Genomic DNA, 25,656 nt, shown 5'->3' on the forward strand with positions numbered 1-25,656 from the left:
AAAAGATCTTCATTCCAGGCTGTCTTTGGGGGCCAAACTGAGACTGGATGCATGCATTTAATAAATTGTAGTCTCAAGTAGTCATTTTTGTAAATAATTAGTTTCAGTGAAAGAATAAGTTAGCATATTGTATGCATCTAATGTTGCAAATGTACATACAGCAAACTTTGCTATTAATCAACAGTCGAGCACCGCAAGTGGGGTCTCATACATAATGAATTGTGCTTAAGCCTCATGGGTTTCTTGATAGAAAAATAAAAGAAAACACAAGCGTAGTCAGCTTTTGAATAAAATTTAACTAGATTGCTCTGCATCCTGTAATTGTTTTGGAATCATTAGGGACCTGATCATTCATCTATAGTTTTGGGGTGTTTTTATCTTTATCTGTCAAATAGTAGAGACTTTTAATGATATGCTAAAGTGTTGATAAAAAAAACATATTTTTCTTTTAATGGCTTATACTGAGGTGTAAAAGTAAATAGGCCTTTTTAAGACATTCCACTCTGCCACGTATACCATTTAAATTCTTTTAAAAATGTTTTATTATTGCTGGTGTGTTTTTAAGAATGAATTATTTTTTAATAATATAGTTCTTATGGGGATGCGTTTGATATTGACTTAAAATTTTCTCTGTATTTTTGGTGGATGTTGTAAAATGATATGGTAAATTCCTTTGTGGCCTTGTTTAGGTTCTGACATTAATTTGAGCTTTAAATTTTGAGGAGGCTTGGGATACTCATAAAAATTGATATGCAGTTTTAGCAACACGCTCGTGGCCACCCAGAAAGTGTGTACATTGGAACCTCAGTATTTTACCCTGCCTCTCCCCCCTCATCTTTGACCTTGGTCCCAAGGTCAGCATCCATTTGGTGGCTGTGATAGGCTCCTAAGAGCAGAACTCAGGTTGGGGTTGTGGAGGGCACTGTGGCCGGGAGTGGGTCTCTATCTACTTTGCTACCCAGCATAGCCACCCTTGCTGCAGGCAAGGCCAAGATGCCGCCGCCGTGTTTCCCACGAGCCTTCTGCCTGAGCAAGGAACGAGCGTCCCTCATCCTGCTCCCCCTTAGTGCAGCAGGAAGCCTTCCTTGTGAGCTGGTGTGTCCTTGAGAACAGCTGACACATTAGCCAGCTTTCCATTGCGGTGACAAGATGCTGACGCAACAACTTGAAGGGGGGGGGCATTGACTTATGGTTCCCGAGGTTTCAGCCCAAGATCACTGGGCCCTGTCACCTTGGGCCTGTGGCGAGGCAGACCAATATGGCAGAGGCTAGGATGGGGCTGCTCACCTCAGGACAGTAATGAAGCAGAGGGGGAGGGCGGGAACAGGGCAGGGAGGGAGGGAAGGAGTATCCCAATCCCTGTGCCCCCATAAGGCCATGCTCCAATGACCTAACTTCCTCCCACCAGCTCCCTCCCATGGGCTCTACTTCCTAAAGACCCTCACCTCCCTGGACTGCCACCTAGCAGCACCAGGCATTTAACACACAGACCTTTTGGAGACATTTCCCATCCAGATTATAGCAGGTACCAAACCCAGGCCCGTAAAGCTCATCAGTTAGCTCACTTATTATTGGTGGTGGGTCTTCTTAAGAGCATTGTTTTCACACATGGTGTGACCATCAGTGGTATTGTTCTTGGGAGGCCGGAGGACTAGGAAACCAGAGAGAAAAGCAGGGGAGGAGTCATACAGTGTGCACTCAGTCCTCACTGCGGTCACCGTCGCCATTGGCATCGCCATCAGTATTGTCATTGGCAAGTTGTGTTGAGCAGTGGCGGCCCCAGGTACCTGTACCGGGCCTTTGGTTTCTCAACTTGCTTTATTGTCGAGGGTTTCTTACTACTGCCATCAGCTCTTTGGCTTTTCTATGTCTTAAAAATAACTTTGGAATACTCAAACACTTATACAGACAGATCTACCCAGTGATAGTGCCTGGACAGCCACCGTCCGCCAGCAGTGCAATCACTTGCTCTGCTTCTCAGCCTCTGTGTGAGGATCAAGACAGTCCTGGGTCACAGCTGCAGGGTCATTTGGAAGGTGAGTGTGGTCTGAGTGTCTCTCCGTGTTTACTGTCTGCACCATCAGCTTCAGGCCCCAAGGAAGAGGCCGATGTGCCGGTGTTCTCACAGGTGGCAGCGTTTTACTAATGCCTGGATGGAATCAGACTTGCATTGAGTTGGACTGAAGAGTTGAAAGGCTTTCTTCTGCCTGCCTTTGTAAGAGTGGCGGTCTTTGTTGATAGCAGGTAGCGAGGCTTGTTTCTTGTCTTCAATCCTGTCCCTGGAAGAAAAACATCTGAGCTTTCGAGGGACAGTGTAATTAGATGCAGGACACATCCATCAAACGCAAGCAACTCTGCTAGAGACCTGCTAAATTAGACAGAATTGTGCACGTGCCAGCGAGATTGAGCAAGAGTCTCCACACGACATTTATAAAGTCACCTCTACTGCAGTTGCGTGTGAAGTCTGGAGCTCTGCCCTTGAGTCCTGCTTGCCTCCTCTGCCCAGCACAGCACATGCTCGGTGACAGCGGGGCTTGGGAAGCATTTCTCACCGAGGGGTATCCGGTGCGCTGCGTCACCTCAGCTTCACCACGAAGAGCGCAGCCAGGACCTCTGCACACTCCCGCAGTGCTCCTCTGCGCCTTGTTGAAGGACACGGCCCATGGCAGCTTCTTGGGTGACTGAGTGTCACACTGGTCCCAAGCCACAGAAGAAGATATTACCCCGTGGGGGGACAGCGGGAATGTGCTGGGGGTCACAGAGTTGCCCACGGAGGGCACCTAGGGAAAGGCCCTGAGTTTAAACTCTTGTACTGCAAAATGGACAAACAGACCCTGAGCAAAGCTGCTTTATTCTCATTTTGCACATTTTTATTAGCATCCACTAGTTGTTCCAGGAATTTCAAGTTGACATGTCCATATATGCACACAGTGTCCCTTTATCAGACTCATCTAGTTCTTCCCTTCCTCTTCCCTCCTCCCCTTCCCAAAACCAACCTCAGAGGCTCCATTGTTCCTTTTCTCCATTGTACATGAAGTATGCCATACTCACCCGCCCTCACCCCCCCCAGTCCCCCTTCTCCCTCCCTCCAGCACCCAGACCCCAGACAGGACCTTTTATATTCCCATCAATATATCACTTGTTCAGAGTGGTTTGACCATGGTATCTCTCACTTGCACATACAGAACTTTAATCAAATTGACCCCCGGCCTGCTGTCTTTCCCCATCCCTTCTACTCTAGCGTGTTTCCTTTTGCTATCTTTATTCACAGATGCTGTGTGTGTCAGTACTGTTTACTGATCATCCTCTAACATTCTCCCCTTCCTCTAATCCCCGCATTTACAAACATGCACATTGTCCTTATGATCCATGTTTATCTTCTAGACCTAGCTTCCACATGTGAGGGAAAACATATGATCTTTATCCTCCTAAAGTTGACTTTCTTCCCTTAGCATAGGATTTCCACCCATTTCCCTAAAAATGACGTAAGTCATATATGGCTAAATAATACTGGCGTGTGTGTGTCACACTAACTTGATCCATTTTCTAGGCTGTTTCTGTAGCTTGGTTGTGGTGAATAGTGTTACAATGAGCATGGGTGTTGAAGTACTTCTGTTGTAACTTGACTTACATTCCTTGGGATACTTGCCCAGGAGTAGTCTTGCTTCTATTTTCAGTTGCTTGAAGAACACTGGTTTGCAATCTTGCCGTGGATATGAGTTCCTCCACTCACACATCCCTGACCACACTTGTCTTTTGTGGTCTTGATGATGGCCATTCTGGCAAGAATCAGATGAAAACCTAGTGCTGTTTTGATTTGTGTTTCCTTTGTAGCCAGAGATACTGAGCATTTCTTCTGGCTATTTCTACTTCTTCTTTCAAGAATTGTCTGGTTCATTTGCCCATTTATTAATCAGGTTGTTGATTCTTTGGAAGTTTAGGGTTTTTAAGCTCCTTGTATGTTCTGGTTATTAATCACTTGTCAGATGCATAGCTGGCAGGATCTTCTCCCTTCTTTTCAACCTAGTAACTGTTTCCTTTGTTGTGCAGCTTTTCAGCTCGATGTGATCCCATTTTGTCGCTCCTTACCAACTCGGTATAGGCAGGCTGGCCTGCAGTATGCCTGCAGTAGGACCCTGGCTCTCTCAGCCTCCACCCAGTGGTTAACGTACCCGGCTGACTTCAAAGACAAGACTGGAAAGAGCAAGGAGAATTTCCACACCGCCCACCAGGGCTGATCCACTTGAAATTGGCTACACCACCCTCTGCCCCTGTTCTCTCATGTGCTGCTTGGTCAGTGTCAGGAAATACAAGTTTCATGCCAGGGGAGAGGACGGCTCCCCTAGAATAACCGCGCAGAGGGAAGTTTGTGCTGGAGGCTTCTAGCCAGCTGTCTCCCCCGTGTTGGCGGTTCAAGGAAAGCATGTTCCTGTCACAACCAACCAGAAGCGCTGTGTCCTGGGACACCTTCTCCACAGTCCACAAGGGCAATGGGCTAGGGCTTCTCAAAGGCCACAGGTGCAGTTGAACTTCACAAAGGGCGCTGCATGCACAGGAATCCCAGAACGCCTATGTAGCGCCGTGCACTGTGGTTCTGTTTCTTTGTAAGTGACTCTGGAATTGCCGATGGTTGGCCCGTTTCTTTAAGAACGCTTTAGAGCAGGGAGATCCCCGCTTTGGGCACTGAGGCACATGGGTGCCCAGCAGTGTCTCTCGTCCACTGGGCAGAAGCTGCAGGAGGCTGCATCCCTTTGTCAGCCTCTGACATCCTTTTGGGCTAGATTGACAAGAACCAGAGAGTTCCCATGCCAGTCTTCCAGGCATTGTTCTTCTTGTGGCAGGTGACATCCTAGGAGCGGCCTGGGGGCAGGAGGAGGACTGTGGCGTATGCTCTTGTATCACCTGGTGGCTGATGTGGGAGCACTGGTTTTGTCTTCTGGCCAGTGCCAGGGACTGTATCACACAGGTTTCCAACAGCAGTGCTTTCCCGAGGCAGGATTTGGCTGCGAGGGTTGCATTTTCATCCCAGGCAAGGTGCTTGGAAGGCTGGGTTGTGGGATTTGAAAAAGCATGGGCCCGTAATTGTTGGAGTTTCAAGGTTTGCCAGTGAGGAAGTGTGGAGAAACTCCCCCGTCATAAGAGAGCCGTGAGCGGCGCGGCCACACCGGGCTCTTCCCCGGACGAGCCGGTGAGGCTGGAGGAGAGGGCAGGGCAGGAGAATAAATTTCATTTTATTATAGAAATGGAAATTTGTGTCGTGGCTTTAAAAAAGCTGGTTTTATGTGTGTGTTTAATGCCATTCATTTTAAATGTAGTCCCATAAATCCTTGCTTCGGAATCAAAGCTGTTTAATTACATTTCACCCATGACTAGCTATCTAATGCCGATAGAGAAAGAGTTAAAAGGAGAGTTACAGAGTAAATCAGAGGTGAGATCTTTAGCACAAGCATAAAAAATCAATTTAAGATGAATTTTACTACTATAAAAATTCTTCACATATCCTTTTAAGAGCGAGAAATGCTAGGAAACAGCTCACATTTCAGACCCTCAGCAAGATGGAAGGGAGGCCGGCGTGAGCAGGCCGGCGGGGCAGGCATCTCTGTGGGACTGGCTTCCCGCGGTCACAGGTGGGTACCAGAGCCCCGACATCTTGCGTTAAAATGCCGCTCCTCCCACGGTGGATTCCGGCTTCCTCTTGGGCCCCCGTTTGAAATGCACAATGGCCCCTGGATCCCAAGTCCTGAGCAGAGCCTGGCCCTGGGCCTTGAGGAGCTGGGCTTGGCCGCCCGGCAGGCCGGTGTCACCCCTTGGGATCTGCTGAGGTCACAGATCCCACTCGGAGCTCTGCTGCAGAATGTGCCAGCCCGGGTGGTTCGGCGCCCGCTGCGCCCAGGCTCCAGCTCGGTGAGCCTCGTCCTGAGCGCTGTCCAGGGCCTGGCTGCGCGGGGGCAGCTAGGCTTCCTCAGAACGGTGTGAAGAGGCCCTGGGAGAGGACGCTCGCTCGGGGGACACAACAAGGCCGTGGTGGGAGCCCTTGGTGTCCACAGACCTCTCACCCCGGCCCTCGGGCCCAGCACAGGCTCCCAGCCCTGCCCCCACGGGCAGCAGACCCGCAGCCAGCGCAGGAGCTAGGAGCCGCCACTGGGCCCCCGGGTCCCCCACAGGAGGCCAGGCAGCTCTCCACGACAGTCCCCAGGTGGAGACATGCTTGCTGCTTGCCACAGCCCTCGAGTGTGGCCAGTGTGGTTGTGGTGATGGGGGGGGGAGAGGGGTTGAACGCCATGGGCTCTGTCCCACGCTCTTCTGGCAGGCTGCATTTAATGGCCGTCATTGTCAGTGTGGCTGCCCTAAGGGGAAGGCAACACCATTTCTGTTGAGCCTGTGCCTTCTGTTCTGAGGCAGAGAAAGTTCCAGCATGCCGGCCCCGCGTGCATCAGCCTACGGAATGTGAGCTGTCCTTGGCAGTGTGACCGGAGTTCCCTTTGCTGGCAAGCAGGGACCGCAGCGACAGGGCTTCGTCCGCTGCTGCCTCATCCTTCTGCAGCAGTGGGAGGCCCGAGTTCATTCCTGCTCTCAGGGGCATCAGGACCAACCACTCTGGGCTCACCTGGGCGCCAGCCAGGGGTGCTGGCCACATCGTCTTCCCAAGCTAGCTGTGGACTAAAGGGAACCACGGGTCTCCTGAATCCAACGCTGTGATCTCAGATGCCGGCCGGAAACATTCTCCACACAGACAGTGCCACGTGGGCACTGGGAGCTGGTGGAGTCTGACACAGTCCTCGTCCATTTTCTCAACACCACTGTCCTGGACAGGGCAGCTGGGGCCTTCTGTGCTCTGGTCAGGACCCCCTGCCATGCTGATGCGGCCTTCTTTCCTGATACACACAGCTACTGCCCACCTTTCTCCACGACCCTCCCTCCCAGCCCTCCCCTCTGACCGTGAGGCCTTGCTCTCCTCTGTGCCTTTGTGTATGCTGCAGTCCCTGCCACCCAGGTGGCTCTCTCTGGGAAGCCGATCTCACCACCCACCCGCCTCAGCCAGGCCTGTGTTCCTGGGTCCGTTGGTCTCACCTGTTGTACTTGTGCTGGGCTCGGTTTCCCGGCAGATCTCCTCCCTGCCACGTGTGAACACAGGAGCCTGTGTAGATGGAGGCACATGCAGCCACAGGGTGCAGGCGGGGGGGGGGGGGCGGCTCAGGGGCCTCCTGTGTCTGCGTGCTGTGGACATCGCATCCGCACGGCGCGGGCTCTGTGTCCATGTGGCCCGGGCAGATCGCCGCCCTCCCACAGGAGCCTCGGGACACACGCTTTCTGAGAAGTCGGCTGTGCCTGCCAGGTACAGAAGCCACACCAAAACCATGCCACCTGCCCAGGGCCTCGCAAGGCGGGAAGGTGGGAAACCATCCAAGAATTCAGACGTAGGGTGTGAGCCTACAGGTGTGTATGAGTCCTAGAAGAGGGAAACAAAAAACAAACCCACCACAGATCTCGAGAGCCCAGATCCCCAATCAGGACACTCACCAGACCATAGAGCACAGCCCTGGAAGACAGGCCAGGCCAGGCCAGAGCATGAGACAGCATCGTCCCCCAGAGAGCATCTGAAGGTGCTCTAAAGTGTTTGCATTCAAGTTTCAGGTCACTAGGAGGGAGAAAGAATGAAGGAGGACTTGGGAAGGAACCAAGTGGACATGCCAGGCTTCGGTGTTGTCCGAGCAGATCCAGCACAAACCCGCTCAGCTGCCCTTGGCAGTGTGTGGACTGTATTGCTCTGGGCATGCATGGTGCACAGCACAAAGCTGTGTTGGGACACAGAGTGCGCCCCTGCTGCTGGCCTGGGGTGGGTGGCGGCCATGTGTGGCACCGCCTGATCACTGTCACAGTGTTTCTGAAGAATATTCCAGAGAAGGTTTTTGTTTTTGGGTCCGGTCATGGGGCCTGAACTCTGGGCCTGGGCGCTGTCCCTCAACTCTTCAGCTCAAGGCTAGAGCTCTACCACTTGAGACACAACGTCACTTCTGGCTTTTTTCTTATGTGGTGCTGAGGAATCGAACCCAGGGCCTCGAGCATGCAAGGCAAGTGCTCTACCACTGAGCCACCTTCCCAGCCCCCTCCAGAGAAGATTTTTGATGGTGATCACTTGGTGATGATGGCCCCTCAGCCTTAGAAGAGTGTCTACGCGCTCATGTGTGTCACCAGCAGGTGCTCAGGGCCACATTCTGAGCTCTCCCGTGTTCTAGAAGCCCAACATGGCAAGCCCAGCTTCTTCCTGCCAGGCCTCCCTGGGGCAGCCTTCCTGCTCTTGGGCGGGCATGCTGCATGGTGGTGGAGAAGGCCACACCCAGGGAGAAGCTAACTGATCCCCCCCCCCCCGTCCCAGTGAAGAGCAGTAGGCTTGCTTTCCCCCTGGGTGGAGGCCAGGCCCAGCGGTTCACTGAGCCCCTGTGATTGCTTTTGCAGCCCCATGGAGGCCCCAGCAGCTCCTGAGGGGACAGCGGAGCCCCTGATGCAGTGTGCGGCCTGGCTGGACGCCTATTTCCACAAGCCTGCGGCCACGGAAGGACTCCCCTTGCCTGCTCTCCACCATCCCGTGTTCCAGCAAGGTCAGTGCCCGCACCTCACGTGTACTCCCCGCAAGGGTCCTGACGTGTTAACCGTCCCTGCCATCACAGCTCATTACCGAGCACACTGATGTGCTGTTTCCCCATCATCCCAGCACCGGCCGCGTGCGGCCAAGCTGAAGGCCAGAGCTTGCATCTCCGCCCATTCTGAGTGGTTGTGTTAGTTTTGGCACATGGTCACATAATTCTTGGCAAAGGCAGTAAAAATGATGTGTGCAGATCGACTCTTGACTCTTGCTGGCTGAAAGGTTTAAATAGGAACACATCTGAATGGCAGTAAATTTTTCAATAAGCTTATTGTTAACTTAAACTGTCCGCCTGCCAACAGCACAGAAAATGAGACTTGTGTGTGGACAATTAGCCACCGCCATAAACTCACTCGGTGACAGCGACAGCAGTCTCCAGTTCCACTGTATCTTCACAGATAAGCTTAAATTTCGTTCCTCAAACTTACCAGAGGTAGACATATTCTTGAGAGATGAAGGCAGAACTTACAGCTTACATGTAGTACACTAAAGACACAGAGCTTCTGATACGCTTAGAAAAAAAAAATCCCAGGCATTTCATTTGAAACTCTTATTTGGTCTGCACAACACACAGATACTAACTACAGCAGTGAAAATCATTCTGACCCAAACTAGGAATTTATATCTGCATAGTGACTTTTTATAAATAATCATTTTAGGGCTGGGAAGGTGGCTCAATGGTAGAGTGCTTGCCTTGCATGCATGAGGCCCTGGGTTTGATTCCTCAGCACCACATAAGCAAAAAGAAAAAAGCCAGAAGTAGCGCTATGGCTCAAGTGGTAGAGCGCTAGCCTTGAGCTGAAGAGCTGAGGGACAGTGCCCAGACCCAGAGCTCAAGCCCCATGACTGGACCCAAAAAATTTTTTAAAATAAATAAATAATCATTTTAATGTAAATGAATATATATTCGGATGCATATGTGTAGATATATACGTATCCTCATGGGAAAAAATGACCCTGAGATTTTAGATATGTTCTGAATTTCAAAGTGGTGCTTCAAGCACCATTCAGGGTATCCAAATTACAGCTTCTTGTCATCCGTACCCCTCCTGAAAACGGGAACAAGGACAGACTCCTGGGATTGTGCTGCTCCCTGACCAAGTTCACAGCGGCCAGGTGAGGGAGGAGATAACACTGTGACTATTTGGGAGGCAAAACGAATCAAAACCACAGCCGGACTGAACCCAATACCTCGTTCTCCCTCCCCTGCCCCACTGAAAACCAAATCCAGAAGGCTTCTCTTGCAAGGACCCTGGTTTCTAAAATGGGGAGGACTGGGACCAAGGAACGGTCCTTTGCCGGACATGGCGCACACCCAGAGACCCGCCTTGACCACCCTGAGATGCTGAGTGCCCCCGGCCACGGCCCTGCCCGGCCCTTCCTCCCACAGCTCCGTCCCATCCACGTCCAGCCGTGCGCGGGAGCTGCAGGATGGGGTCATGGTGCCGGCAGCCCGGCTCCCTGGTGGAATCCACAGCCTGTCCCCCCAGGGCAGGTGAGAAGAAATGAGTTTGGTTCTTGCATAGAGCGGGTCCCTGAGAGCAGAGGGCACCTCTCACCCCGCTTCCATCTGGAGTCCTGCCAGCCCTGCCAGGGAAGGTGGGCGCCTGGCTGGCTTTGCTTCTCTTAAGTCTGCCAAGTAAGTCTTCGAGGTTTAATGACAGAAAATCATGAAACAGGACCACAGGTCTCTGAGGAATCCGGGTAGAGCGAGGAATGAGCCCGTAAAAGCCCAAATTTCACCTGACATTTGGTGTATGACTTAGTGGAAAATCACAGAGGCCAGAGCGGCAAGGAAATGACCGGCTTGTGTCAAGCTGGGCCCAACTCCCACCCGAGTCCACAGACCACATGCTGCAGGCCAGGCCCAGCCTGGGAAGGATCCTTCCATCTGTTGGCACACAGTCCCAGCAAGGCTGAGCATCAGTGAGTGATGCCGAAATGACTCTGTAGCCACGGACCCCTGCTGTCCACCTAGTGGCCCTCAGGAAACTGCCCCCCAGAGGCTCAGCCACGTCCCCAGCACTTCATCCCCACCCCCAGCAGACCATACACGGGCTGTGCCCTGTGCCTGACAGGCCCTGGGATCTCTGTGACCAGGAAGATAGAAATAGCCATTGAGATAGGCCAGGCCACCCACCGCTGCCCTGCAGCACAGCAGCGGCTTCGCTAACCGGGACAGCATCCCCTCCTGCAGCTCAGCCTCCTGATGGCCTGGACACTCGGAGCCTAGGGCAGACCCAGAGCGTTTGGCTCCAGAGTCCTCTCGGCCACCCCCTTTGCTCAGGCCTCTCTCTGCACTTGCAAGTCAGGTCTGGGTTTTGTTGTTAGTGCCTGTTTTGGTTTTTGTGCCAATCCTGGGTCTTGAACTCAGGGCCTGTGCACTGTCCTAAGCTTTTATGCTTAAGGTTAGCTCTCTGCCACTTGATCCATAGCTTTACTTCCAGCTTTTTAAGTGTGGTTAATAGTAGATAAGTGTCTCAGAGACTTTGCTGCCTGGCTGGCGTTGAACCTCAAACCTCAGATCCCTGCCTCACAAATAGCTAGGATTATAGGTGTAAACCACCAGCACCCACTGAAATTAAAAGTTTTGTAGGTGAGGATTTACCAAATATTAGAAATTTCATCTGGTTCTTGAAATTCTCCCATCGGCAAGATCTCCAAAGATTAACAGTAGGTGGATTGTTACTTTGTAAGAGGCGTTAGGCTGTCCTCGGAGGTCAGGAATCTGGAGGTGGCTGCTGCTGTCATGGGTGGGACTTTCCTGGATGATTGGGGGGGGGGGGACTTGGAGGTGGGGCCTGCGGACACGCATGCCTGCCTGTGGCGAAAGCCAAAAGGAAGCTGGGCTGTGTGGCTGTGTTCTGCATTCTTGTCAGATCTCGGTGCAGAAGTAATCAGGTCATTTCCTGAAATAAAATGAGCTGAGGCTTTCCTTCCGTTTTTGGGTTCTTTTCAGTTTGCTATTCTGGTCTATACTGATTTCTGCAGAATCATGTTTCTGTGGTTGTCGTGTCGCACAGTCAGGTATTTTACTTTTATGTGCTGCAAGTACCAAGGCTTTAATTTAGATCTCCTTACTTGTTGGCTGGTGCTCTGCCATTTGAGCCATGTCTCTAATCCAGCTTTGTGCTAGTTGCTTGGAGATGGAGTCTCTCAGACTTTTCTGCTTAGTCTGGCTTTGAATTCCAGTCCCCAGAGCTCAGCCTCCTATTACAGATGTGAGCCACCAGCACCAGCAGTGAGGTGTTGTAAGACGGCCAGTTTCTGCCGGCAGACCTGCAAAGGTCAGCCTCGTGTGTGCAGCTTAATGAAGCCGTTGTTCTTGAAGTGCGTCTTAATGTTTCTTTCATCTGAAGTGCATTTCACCTTTTGTCCTGCGTGTACTTCCCGACGTCTGTATTTATTCTTTGTATAATCTGTGCCTTATAGTTGGCTTAGAGATCATTGTCAAGAGCAGTCACAGTGAGAAAATTAGTGGTTTTCCAAGAGCAGCACTCCACAGTGAGCTCAGGAAAAGCAGAGCCGCCAAACACCAGATGCAGAGTGAGCGTGGACATCTCTCCTTGTCCCTGAGCTCCCCGGGCCCCGACTGCTGACCCCTGGCTGCTGCACTGGGCCTGGGCTTAGCAGTGCCCGCGTGCCCATGGGCTGGAATGGCACTGAGCACCCCTCACCCCTGCGAGGGGAGGACCCATTCTGCCCGCCTGCCCTGGGCCTCCTCAGAGACGGCAGCTTTCAGCAGAGGAGTTCTGAGTTTTCTCTTTAAAGTGGCTCCAATGTCCCTCTTAAATGAAATCCTTAACACTTTTATAACTCCTTTGTCACAGCTGTTGGTTGTAGCTGTGGAAGCCAGATGCACGGCAGCATAGGAGCTGCATTTCTGAACCTCAGGCCACATGTACGGCAGCATAGGAGCTGCATTTCTGAACCTCAGGCCACATGTGAGCAATGTACTCCTGCCCAGAGCCCAGAAAGGGCACAGAGTGGCACGCGGTGTCCCCGGCGGGCCCCTCCTGTCCAGAGGGCCAGCTGAGAGGGAGACGCGCTGGCAGGGTGACGTTTCCAGCCGTGTCCTGCGAGGTCTCCTGGCGAGCTTACAGGGATCCTGATCACAGGAGAGTCACTGTTGCTGGTGGCAGGGAAGAGGAGCCCTGCCCAACCCCCCACTCCACCCATGTGCTTTAGGGGGAAAGGTGCCCCTGAGCACCCACCCCCACCCCCCGAGCGCCTGGCTATGTGTTCCCCGGCCCTGCCTTGCTGTAATCACCCCTAGCTACACGCTGCAGAGTGGCGTGCCACAAGAGTGCGTTCTGCCCAGGGCCTGCGGGTCTCCGCGGGACCCAGCCTCCTGCCTTCAGGCCTTGCCCCGAGTCACCTAAATAATGCCCAGCGCCAAGAGGACTGTTCCTAAAACAGGGTTGCTTTTCCCTTCTAAATGAGCCTTATAAAAGCTGTTGACCTGGCCCAGATGGCACCTGGCAGAGCGAAGGTTAGTGACCCTCTTTCCAGCAGCTGGCTACAGATTGGAACACCAGCCCCGCTCCTAACGTTAAGTGGGGAAGAAATGGCTGGTGACGATGTGACCGCGTACCTCCACCACCAATTCCTTTACAGAGACAACAGATGGAGAAATCAGGGCAGAAACCAACGCCGAGGCTGCTCAGACCCAACGCGAAGCCCACAGAGGGCCGGCAGGGCCAGGGTGGCGGGGCCGCAGTCATCATGGGTGCACCTTGGGACCACAGCCTGAAGCCCTGTGGAGCTAAAGCCCAGTAGGGGCCTGCACTGTTGGACCAGGATGGAAGACAGACGGGAGGAGATGGGGCAGGGCTGGGGGTGGGCAAGGGTCTGCAGAGTGAGTGGTGTGGTGGGGAATGAGTCCCAGAGGTGACCGGGGCATGGAGCACCTCCTGGAGGTGACCCCCGGCCTCTGCGGGGACGCTGGCTCACCACAGAGCCAGGGAGCTCGGACACACGGGTCCCAGGGTGGAAGGCCATGTCCATACACCACATGGCAGAGCCTGAGACTGGCCCACAGGGCACACTCCACACAGCCCTCACCCTCGGGGGGTCAGTCCTGGTCCAGTACTTCCCCTGGCAGCTGCCAGGCCCCTCGGCCAAGTCTGCACCTGGGTGTCTACAGCCCCTCCAGCACCTCCGCAGTACAGGACATGATCCGATTCCCCGTGTCCTGGGCCCTGGGCCGAGGTCGGGGCTCTCTGCTGCAGCCCCCAGTGAAGGCGTGGGAAGCACCGTCTCGGTGCCCGGCAGAGCTCCTGCGAGGTCACAGCTCCCCTTGCTGACTGTGGACCCATCCGCGCAGGGCTGACCCCATTCCCCCACTGCCTGACAATTCTGCACCTCCCTCCTTAGCTACTCACCCCGACTGCCATGGGGTCAAGTTCGTGGGCCAGAGAGCTTGAGACTCCAAGCAGGTGGTTGATCATGGCTTTTTGTTTTGTTTTGTTTTTAATGCAAGCTCCTGCTTGGCAATTGTGCTAATAAGTACTTGGTGTTTTCACCTGACCAGGAGAGAGTTCATAAACATCCGCTGTAGCACATTCAGGCAAACACTTTTTGAGGTTATTCTTACATCTCAGTCCCGTGCTGGGGCGGAGCGAGGGCACTCCTGGAAATCTTGTTCCTAATACACTTGCAGGTGTCTGTGCGTTGATTCCCTCACACCCGAGCCTGGCTGGGAGTCGCGCCCCTCTCGCGCCCTGGCTGGGAATCCTCTCTCTAACGGAGTGTGTCCATGTGGGCCCCAGGCCGGGGCTGCATCAGTGGTGGAGCGCATGTCCAGCCTGCCCAGGGCCCTGCGTTCTACCCCCGGTACCGGGGAAAGAATCCAACATGTGTGAGTACTTCACCCCATCCTAAGTTTACCTTGCCTAGCCACTGTTTCCATGTGAAATATGTAGATGCACATTTATGAAATGTTCTGGGTTATATCTAACTGTGTCTGCCTGACCTGGACATTGGCACATAGACAGAGGGAGGGAGAGCCAGTGGATATGTATCCACTGTGCCAGTACCAGGGCCCGAAGTCAGGGCCTGAGCACTGCCCCTTAATTCTTTCACTCAAGACTGGTGCTCTACCACTTGAACTACAGCCCCACTTATGTCTTTTTGGTGGTTAATTGGAGGTAAGAGTCTCACGGGCTTTCCTGCCTGGGCTGCCTTGGACTCTCAATCCTCATGTCTCAGTCCCTGAGTAGCTAGGATTACAGGTGTGGGCCACCAGCCCCTGACTGGATAGTTCATTTTGACTTGGGACGAGCGAGCCAGGTGTGTGCATGCAACAGCTCCGCTGCCAAGCTGGTGAGGTGCCCGTGACATCCGGAGAGCCAGGGCACTTAGCAGAGTCACCCAAGCCCTCAGAGGGGCTGCAAGCTTTGGCCAAAACGCACATGTTGTTTGTGATGGGCAGATGCATGGCACGGCGGATCAGAAGGTGTGGCCCGCAGGCGCAGAGAGATTGCTTGGGGTGCTGAGGCGCCCTGGCAGCGCGGACCCCGCCCTGGGCGGCTGAGGTTGAAAGTCACAGCTCACACTTGTGGGGGTCTTGGAGTGAAGCGCTCCTCTGTGGGAGGGACTCGCGGTTCAGAGTCTGACAGAAGCGGCTGGAACCCACGCATGGCCAGACCCCATGAAGGCCAGGTGTTCCTGTGCTGAGCCCTCGGGGAATCCACAGTTCCCCAGGGTGTTAGGTGATCAGACCCCTGGTCCCTGGATCTCGGAGGGGGGCGCGGAGGGGAGGACATAGGCTCACTGGGGGGGGGGGACATAGGCTCACTCCCAGTGGCCAGGTCAAGCCACACAAGCTGGCCAGCCCGCCCGGTCGCTGGGAGGACCTCACAGCATCCGACTACGCCCAGGCCCCCCTCCAGTAAGGAGGACTTGCAGGATTGGAGCTTGTGATGAGTGCCACTTCCACGGGGAACGCGGGATGTGGAGCTTAACTCTAGCTTAGTAGTTACACAGCGCATCTTTGAAAGTTTCTATCAAAAATAAGCCCCCCTTCTAGGGGGGGCTTAAAGGACCGCAGCATCTGCTGCTGAACTTCAGTCCCTTTGCCTCTGAAATGGGCTCTGAAAAACAGGAATTTGTCTATTCGGTCTAGTGTATTTTTAAACAGGCTTTTCACGCAGCTGTTCCCTTTAAATCTTTATTCCCACTGTACTCGTTAGATAAGTATGTGCTTTCCAAACAAAATATTTACATTAATACATTTTAGTCATAAGATAATATCTTCACATTTGCCATGATAAATATTCATCTTTATCATGTCTGTGCACTTTGGAATTATTCCAGCAATAATGGAATTATCTCTATTACCTAGGTGTGTAGAGCAAATAATATTTTAATAAAATGTGTGCATAAAAATGGGACTATGATGTATCAATATGTTAAATATTGATATAAAATTAATGGCAGTAGTGGCAGAAATATATTGATTATAGGAGCCAGAAGTGTAGAAGCTGTGAGTTCGTGGAAATGCTTTTACACACGTGATCTTTACCTGCAACCCTGTATTCATGCTGAATGGAATGGGAGATTTATGAGTCTCCATCCTAGAGACGGCGTTTCTCATGGCAGAAGGAAAAATCAGGTCTTTATGTAGAGGAAGCCGTCCCTTCTTTCCAGAGCTGCTGGTGTGTGGCGGCTGTGGGAGGTGGAGGTGGAGGTGGCGTGGGAAGCCGCAGGACGGCGCGCAAGGCCCCGGGGACCGGGTGGCACCATGCCCAGCCCTGCCTCGTGTTTTTATGCCATGTAGTACATTACTTCCGAAGAAACCGGAAGGACAGAAGAGAGAGAAGGACATCTCTTAGGAATATTCTTCAATCCTTCATTCATCGGTGTCCAGGGGAGGGTGTCCCGCCTCCTCAATCCTGAGACGCACGTTGGCGGTATCTGGGAGGAAGGACTCAGGTGAGCCCTGCCCTTGACCCTCGAAAACATCAATGGTACCTCGGTTTCTATGGCAACTACTTTTTTCCCCCTTGTGACTACCGCTGTTAATTGGGGCACCGACGCAGGTGGTGTAAAAACCCATCTGTAAACTTGCGTGTGCACACACACGTGTATGCACACTCCTTCCTGGAGTGGGCTGCCACACGCCCCACCGTGCGGTTGTCTCCTCGGCCTTCCTTACTCTAGCCTGGCTTCAAGAAGACCGAGCCGCTGAGCCCAGGAGACAGAAGAGCCGATTGCAGCCAAGGCCCACTTTCCACAGAAAATTTGCCTCTCTCCTTCTTGTCAGAATAAAATATGCAAGAACCAACATAAATGGCATGTCCCCTCCTTTTATTCCCCGAGAATGGGGCCTTTGATGTTCAAGAGCAGCTAATATTAAAGGCCATCCCTAGAAGGCGATAGAAAACCTACCTATTTATGACAGATGCAACCGGCACAAATGTAGCTGAACAGGATGGTATCATTAGTTTGTGAATCGCATCCTTGAAAATAACTGTGGAGGGGCCAAATCGGTTTAAAAGAAGATAACAAAATGGTTTAAGCTACTTAGGTTGAATGCCAATTATATTTTAATATTCAACTGAGCATATTTTACTAAGAAAAAAGGCGGCATTGACGCATGCATAACTCATTGGCAGCGTCGACCAGCTGTGCCACTGTACTCTCCGCATTGCTTTGCACATTTTAGTAGCATGGTAATTTAGAAGAGGACTACCTGAGTGATGGCATTTTCAATGAGCAGGTAATCTACAGAGAATTTTTATATGGTTATGAGTTCTGTGCTTCAGCCTGGCAACACAAAAATACATCAAGACCAATTACGGTATCAACTTCCAGTGTGATACCCTTGCTACGAAAGTGCATGTATTTCTGCCCCAGGCATTTCAAATTGCATCTAATTTGAAATCTTTGGGGTTTTAATTAAATTTCAGAATATATGGAATTCTTCATTAGTACCTGCTCTGAATAGCAGATTACCCTTCTCTCCATCTCTCGTTAAAGAAGTAGGCTGTGTAAATACATGCTCAGGAGCTGATCATTTGTGGGGCCGGGGTATTGGAACAGAAATAGTGAAATGCAAAATAATATCAAAAAAAGATTATTAGTCCAGGGAGAGTCTCTTGATTTGTATTTTAATGGAATTTTACATTTCTCTTAATGATTTGCAAATTGTCCTCTGATTATAAGATGCATTAAGCTTTTCATTTTAATGGCAAAGACACAGCCATTAGCAGAATTTTTTTCTGTCTTCTTTTTAGAGTGATTCCCTGCAGCAGATAAATATTGAAACCATTAACACCTTTGATGTGCGTTACAGCCTGCATCTCGCGCCCGCGCGCGGCTGGTCATGACTCTCAGAGCCGAACACCTGGCCAGGGACTGTGTCTTCACCTGGGGACAGTGAGAGGCGGCCCGTTTGCCTTTCTAGAAGACAGGATTCCATCAGGGGTGGGGGGCGGGTATTGTTTATTTGTGTTCAAGCTAATGCATTTAAATATTATTAATGGCCCAATTTGTATTAAAAAGCTGGTCCTGCTGGAGTCGGGGCTGCTGCTCCGGGCTCTGGCCTGGGGCTGGCTGTGAAGAGGGCAGACACAGCCCCACCTTGTCCCTCAAGAGGTTTCCGTGCAAGCCGGACCCAGGCAGACAGACACTCGGGTGTCTGTTAGCCGGATGACCGGGCTGACCACAGCACGACCACAACACAGACGCACTTGACTTTGGTTTGGCCTCTGTGATGAAGCCTGGCTTTGAGGGCAGGACTCATGTCCCCAGAAGACATGTGCCATTTCTATGACCACAGCTGCCTGGCCAGAAGAGCCTGCCTGCTACGCTCGGCACCGGCTGAGAGTTCTGCCTGTGCTTGCGGCCTCGGCCTGTGCGGTGGAGAGAGGAAGCTGCGGTAATGTGGGCACAGAGGAGGCGGCTCCTTCCCCTCACAGAATCCCCTTTCGCCAGAGCCTTGTCCCGTGGTGTAAGGGGGGGCGGGGGCTCAGAAATGGCCCTGGGGAGGGCAGGGTGGCCTAGGATGCCTCCTTAGTGAGGGCATGCCTTCCATTTGCCCATAGCTGACCCGCGCAGAGATCCACACAGCTGACCTGCAGTATCCACCACCACTTTGTCTCCTCCATATCGAGGTAGAGTTCTTTGTCCGCCCTTTAGCAGCTTACCGCACCTGGGGACCTGCCTTGAACACCACCAGGCCCAGACACAATGTGGTAAATAGTCTGTCTCTGTTGCTTTCTTTAATAGTTTCCTATTCAAAGTAAAATTAATCTTATTATGTTGTATTTGGGGTTTTAGTTACAGAAGTAAAATGCATAACCACAGTAGCACAAAAGATACAAGCAGAGAAATGACAGTATATTGTTGTTTCTTACATTATGGTGAACAAGTAGAATGGGCTTTGATAAATCACAGATACATACTTAAAATGCTAGAATACCACTCAAAACTAAAATGTAAAAATTTGCACCTATACACCATGGAATTTTACACAGCCATTAGAAAGAATAATATTATGTCATTTGCAGGGAAATGGATGGACCTAGAACAAATCATGTTAGGTGACGTAAGTCAAGCTCAGAGAGACAAATGGTGTGTTTTTCTCTCATATGTGGAAGTTAGATCTAAAATACCAGGACATAATAAATTATACACGTCTCCGGGTAGTCACACACAGTGAGACCAAAGGAGGTCATTCTTAAGAGAAGAACAGAAAGGCACAGTGCCTATGTGTATCTGATCACACAAAATAATATTTATCAAAATGAACTCCAGGAAATAAAAACAAGACGCTTGTTTCTTTAAAAACAAAAAAAAGTAAAATGTATAGCTCCTAAGCCAGTAAAGTAAAAACAGAATTCCAATTTAAACAAATCTTAAAAGTAGGAGAAAGAGTGAGGAAAAACTAGATTGGACACAGCAATTTGATAGCCTTAAATCCACCATATCAATAATTACATTAAATGTAAATGGTCTTAAGTCTTAAGTAAAAAAGGCATAGATGAACAGATTGATTGAAAAAAAAAAATCCAGACCCTACTAAATATTTTCTATCAGACACAGTTAAAAGGAAGAGTGAGTACTTACGCAAAATTGAAAGAAAAAGAAAATACACCCATATCAGAAGGATATCTGTGAAACTATATTTGTTTTCAGATTGCATAATTTACATAGATTTTCTTAAAGAATTCTGAGAATGAGTGCAGTAACTATTGAGTGAATTCAATGATTTTAATATATAAAAATAAGTTATAGTTTATACAATAATATAAAATAGTTTATAATTGTGTCAAATACAAAATATTTCAAATCAATGAAAGCTATGCAACACCTCTCCACTGAATAATATAAAGACATGGCCAATAGCAAGTTATTGGAAGAGATGGTACTACAGAAAAATTGTTTCCCATTAACTTTGTATTCAAAGCCCATCCTCCATTCTTTCAGTTCAATCAAGCTTTAAATTTCAAGTAATATAAAATTTTATGGCCATTCAAAAGGCTAGAATATTGAAGGCAATCTGGAAAAAATAAGAAATTTAAATTGTAGGACTTACGCTAAATAATTTCAATTTTTCCTTCAAATCTATAACCATCAAGCCTCTATAATAAGGATCCAAACTTAAAACCAAGATCTTTACTTTCCCATTTGTATGTTTTCGAGCAATGCCAGGTAGATCAATGAGGAAAATAAAATCTTCTCAACAAAAGGTAGTTAAATAACTAGAGGCCCATCTTCAAACAATCCTTGCTTTGACCCGTCTGACACCACATGCATAAGATAACTGGGCCCAAGCATAGACTCAGGGTTAAAGATGATAAGGCTTCTAAAAGAAAACATGGACAGTATTTTCAAGTAGACATATCTTGTAACACTAAAAGATAAAATTGTGACAGAAATAATAAATTACAAGTAAAAGGCATTATAACGAAGTCATTATAAAGAAAACAGACCAGCCACAGAGTGAGAGAGATTTTTGCAAAGCATCTAACCAAGTGCTTGTGGGAAAACCATATCATCACCCTATCGATGCACGGGGATCCGAGAGCCCAGTGCATCCCTGGGCAAAAGGATTGTCTTCCCTCGGGAATATACGTGAGTTGGCCTATAAACCTGTAAGAGTGTGATGAGACTTCAGAGCCAGGCGCGGATGGCTGAGACAGAGACGGCTGGGAAGGCTGGCTACCATGTCTGTAAGGGTTTGGAGCATCCAGACCTGTCACCCACGGTGCTGAGGTGTAAGCCACTGTAACGTCAATGTAAGGCCTGCCAACTTAAAAGTCCGCATTCCCAGGTGGTTATCTAGTGTGTCCACACTTAGGAACCATGAAGAACATTCGCTGCGGTTTTCTTTGTGATTGTCAATAGCTGGGATCACCAGGTGTCCGCCGGTGGGGGATGGCTGCATTAATGGTGGCACATCCATGCGGGCTGCCTCCCTGTCCATCGCTGGGACAGTAGGAGAGACTGACGGGCAGCTGCACTCTGCACAGAGGAGCCTCACAGCACGCTGAGCAGCGGAGCCCGGGTTTATTTACTGAAGCTCTACAGTTGGCAAAACTGATCTGGGGTATAAAGAGATGAGAAGTGTAACTGCCTGTAGGGTTGTACAGGCAATAACTATCCGGGAAAGAGGCATGAGGGAGTGTTCCGGCATGAATCGTAACAATGTGGGCTATACAGGTATATGTATTTGTCAAAACTCATCAGAGGTGTGCTAAAGATTGTGTATTTCATCGTATATAGATTGTGCCTCAAAGGAAAAAGAATTAAATTGACATTGAACTCTTAATTAATGGTGTATAAGTTAATGTACTTGGGGAAGAGAATCTGATGTCTATAGCTAATTTTAAAATGCAGCAACAATTTAAGATGTGTAGAGAGGTGGAAGGTGATAGAGAACAAGTATAATCTGGGTGGAAAGTACATGAATATTCACTCACAAATCCTTTGTAATGTTGGAGTGAGACAGTGAACATTCTGGGTTTTTATTCCTGAAAAGGAAATTTTCAGAAACAATGGTTGAAACGTCTCCCTGTTCCCAGGTAAAGACAGCTTACCATGGCCTATGTTCTGCCAGCTGTGTTCCTAAAGACATCGTGGGTGATGCTCCGAAGCGAATTCCACGTGCTTGACCAGAGCACTCGCTGAGTCAATGTGTTTTGCTCTGTCCTATGGAGAAGGCAGGTGAGGCAGGCCCTGAGGGAGACCAGACACAGCAGATATTCTACTCCTGGGCAGTAGCAGCATCTGATAGCAGAAAATGCCCTGGAGCAGGGGAAAGGGTACTGGTGGGACCGCTCCTGTCTTGGTCAGCAAGTGGAGGTGACCCAAGACTGAGGCAGAAGGAAGCCAGACCAGGACCACAGAAGATCTGGCGGCAGAACTGCCAGACCCTGTGCCCAGGACCGAGAAAGAAAGGCAGGGGGAGGGGGGACAGGGAACGTGGCTCAGAGGTAGAGCGCTCGCCTAGCATGCATGAAGCCCTGGGTTCCATTCCTCGGTAACACATACACAGAAAAGGCCAGAAGTGGCACTGTGACTCAAGTGGTAGAGTGCTAGCCTTGAGCAAAAGAAGCTCACGGACAGTGCCCAGGCCCTGAGTTCAAGACCCAGGACTGTGGGGGGAGGGGCACATCTGCCCTTCAGGGCCCTGGAAAATGCACCCCTAGTGAAACAGGTGACCTGCAGTCAGGTGGGATTGCAGGTGGACGGGAGTGTGAGTGACCAGCCATCTCCTGCCTGGTCAGAGAGCCGTGTGGCTCTGCTGTGGAGGTGGAGAGCTAGGGAGGAACCAGCCCCCGGCAAAGTGAAAGCTTTGTGACCTGCGGAGCGGGAGGTGCCTGGCTACGTGCCGGGAGGAGACAAGGCTCCAAAGCTGGAGAGGGAAAACGGCAGCACCAGCTGGCCCCGCTCGGCAGCCCTGCAGGACACTGTCTGTGGCGGGGGGGGGGGGGGGGGAGCCATGGGCCAGGCCCCTGGCCTGCGCTCGCCAGCTGACTGAGTGTGGGCTGGGCATCTCACCTTGCTCCGGCCTCCAAGACCTTCCACGGCCGCTTCCTCTGGTCCAGAATTCAGAGCAACAAAGAACTAGAGGTGTACTTTGGGCTCCTGCAACCTGCTGTACTGTGAAAGTTAGGGGTTCCCCCATGAGAATGCCAAACGAGGAGCGCGACTGGACCTGCCAAGGCCTTGTGTGCCATGCGCGCACCCCGTGCATTACTGTGTGGTGTGCGAACACAGCAGTGCATGCCCCGGCTTGGATGGGGCCCCCTGGAGGCGCTTCTCTGTCATCTGCTGGGCCACGCCTTGGCCGGGTGCTGATGTCTGGTAGGGCAGGCGCCTGCCACTTGAGAGGCTGAGCATGGGCCAGCGAATACCAGCGCTGTCCGCATCCTCCGTTAGCAGTGGAGAGGTGTCGTGGACAGACCGCCGGCTGCCCTGGTGGGGCGTGCGTGGCCAGGACCACGGCACAGCACATGGCTCGCTGTCTGCAGACTTCTCCAGCACTTTGGAATCCCAGCTTCCCTTCGGCCGCTGCGCCTGGCCTTGCCACCAGCACGTACCTGAGACGGACGCTCGCTTCCGCGTGCAGCCAGTGTGTGGACAGGGCGAGTTCTGCCTCCTGCAGGACCCTGCTGGGCAGGGCAGCTCCCATCTGACAGTGTCCGAGGTGAGGACCGGGCCCAGGACAGCAGAGCTGGCTTGGGGTTGAGTGGGCCTTCTATTGCTGTGACAAGTACCTGAGGTAACTGAAGAGGAGTGAGGGTTTGAACCATGGACCCAGGAGTTTCAGAGCAGGCTTGCTTAGCCCATGGCTCTGGGCCTGTTGTGGCAGGGGACATCACGGCGGGTGAGCGGGTGGAGGAGGATGCCCCCTCATGGAGGCCAGGAAGCTCTGACCTCACTTCCTACACAGGAGTGGTAGGGAATATCTCCTCCACGCTGTGGCAGACCGGGACTCCACTGGTCACTTGAGAATAGAGGGATGAAGAGGACAGGATTGGAGGCAGGCTGCGGGGCAGTGTCGCAGAAGAGATGGAAGGACGTAGGAATGAAAGAGAAAAGGCCAGACACTGACTCTCGGTGCGGGTTGGGGGGGACACGGCGGATCTGAAGGAGCAGGACAGGCCGGCTCCCGGTGTCGCTGGGGCTCGGCTGGCCCACCGCGAGCAGAATTCCCGGATGGTGGACGTTTCTTGGGGAAGCCGGGTGCTTGCCTAGGCATCGGTGTCTTCCCGCCCCAACGCGCATCATGGTCTCCTCTTCTCTCTCACCATCTCCCAGTGCTATCAAGATCTTGTCCACCCCTGGACTCCCTGACTGCCCACCACTGCCCCAGCCGTGGCCTCTACACAGAAGCAGAGGGCCCTGCACCCTGATCCTGCATGCTTTAGGACTTCAGCACAGGTCTCACAACACAGGCCACACACACACACACACACACACACACAAGCTGCCCGCAGCCATCTCCCCTGCTGCCTGCAGCAGCCTGCTACCTGCCCCCCAAGCCTCCTCCCCCACTCCCCTCCTTTCCCACCTGCGCAGCCTCATCCTCATTTGAATAGGTGAGAAACCAAAGTCAGCTGCACAATTTGAGCTAGATTCCATCACTCAAAATTCAGTCACAACTTCTTTTGAATTCCTCAGCTGCCCTGAGGCAAAGGCTCAATGTTGATACTGAGATTAATCCCCAAAGAGCCCCTCATTTCTCTGCAGAGAAATTAAAGCTTGCCAGTTTTCCTTTTGCCTGTCCTTCTGACAGCTCTGTCAGTAATGATATGCCCGCTCCATGGCGTAATCCCCGGCCTGCGCTGGAGAATAATTCATTAAGAAATTAAGGGCTCGGCTCCTTTCCGTTGGGTTGGTCTTCAAAAGTTAGCTAATGGCGACGGCAGCATGATTATCAATGAAAAATTATTCAGCACACCTCGGGGCTGTTGCAGACACGCTGGCAAAGCAGCCTGGGTGGGGATCACTCAGGGTTGTCAGTGTTCCCGGAAATTAAGTCGGGTGACGTTCACTGTGCGCTGTCTGTGCGTAAGGCCGGGAGCGCGGGCTGGGCGCTTTCCCAGTTGGAAAGGAAGCTTATTTTTAAGACTTGTGAGAGCGGCGTGAAAGAGCTGCTCACAGGCTGGTGGATTCTCCCCTCCCAGGTGAAGGAGGAGGGAAGGCTTCTAGAGGTTTCTAATGGAACGCTTGAGTCTAGGTGGTAGGGGGCCGTGTGCACAGTCTCAAAACCACCAGTGTATTTGTTGTAAAATGTCGTGGGTCTGGGCTCTGCACGCTGAATGAAGCCCACGGAGGGGAGGCAGGAACGCCAGAGCCCGGGACGCAGGGAGGAGGGGGGGCAGCCGTGGCAGGAAGTGTTGTTCTGATGGGGGGGGCGCTGCAGGGCGAGTTCATTCCTCCTGTGGAAGGGGCTGAGTGGGCGAGAGGCTAGCACTCTGAGCAGAATGGGGGAGAAGGGAGGGAGGCCAGCACTCCTAAATAGAACAGGGAAAGGGGCCTTTCACAGGCCCAGGACAGCCAGGAGGAAGCAGAAGCCTCAGCCTGGCTCTGAGTGCCTTTCTTGTCAAGGTTAACCTCAGTAATGCAGTAATGACCCGGGGTTCTCCGTCCGGAGCGCTGCTCCTCCTCGGCCTCCCCATCCCTCGGGGGTTTTACCCAGTGTATCTCCATCTTTCTTCTATTGTTCAGAAACCATTAACCCCTGTTCGAAAGTCAGTCGTTCAGCTTTGAGCAGAATGACAATTATTTCGATGGTGGAGGTGTTAATATATAATTATTCACATTCATACCCGGACACTCACAGTTTAATCATTTCTCTGTAGGTTTCCCTAAGTTTGTGCTTAAAGTCTTAGGCATAATTCTTTTGTTAAATAAGTGTAGGAGGCTCTAAGTATTGGCAAAGTGAAGGCCAACACGCAGCATTTCCTCTCCCTGCACACACAGGTGGACTGTGCGGGGTACCCCGTACCCCTCCCCCCCCGCCCGAGTGCATTTCATAACTGAGGCCCTCAGCC

At 51.5% G+C, this 25,656-nt stretch overlaps 1 protein-coding gene across 4 annotated transcripts in view; it reads left to right on the top strand.

Annotated features, from left to right (window-relative positions):
• Mgmt (O-6-methylguanine-DNA methyltransferase) overlaps positions 1-25,656 on the top strand; it is a 209,943-nt gene that overhangs the window by 158,129 nt on the left and 26,158 nt on the right. For all 4 annotated transcript variants that reach the window (XM_070011478.1, XM_070011479.1, XM_070011480.1 and 1 more), the window contains one exon: positions 8,458-8,600. In XM_070011478.1, coding sequence (XP_069867579.1) covers positions 8,458-8,600 — 143 coding nt within the window. The remainder of the gene's footprint in view (positions 1-8,457; positions 8,601-25,656) is intronic.

This window comes from Dipodomys merriami, unplaced genomic scaffold (genome assembly GCF_024711535.1).
Source record: "Dipodomys merriami isolate MVZ:Mamm:240054 unplaced genomic scaffold, mDipMer1.0.p SCAF_82, whole genome shotgun sequence".
Classification (NCBI taxonomy): Eukaryota; Metazoa; Chordata; class Mammalia; order Rodentia; family Heteromyidae; genus Dipodomys; species Dipodomys merriami.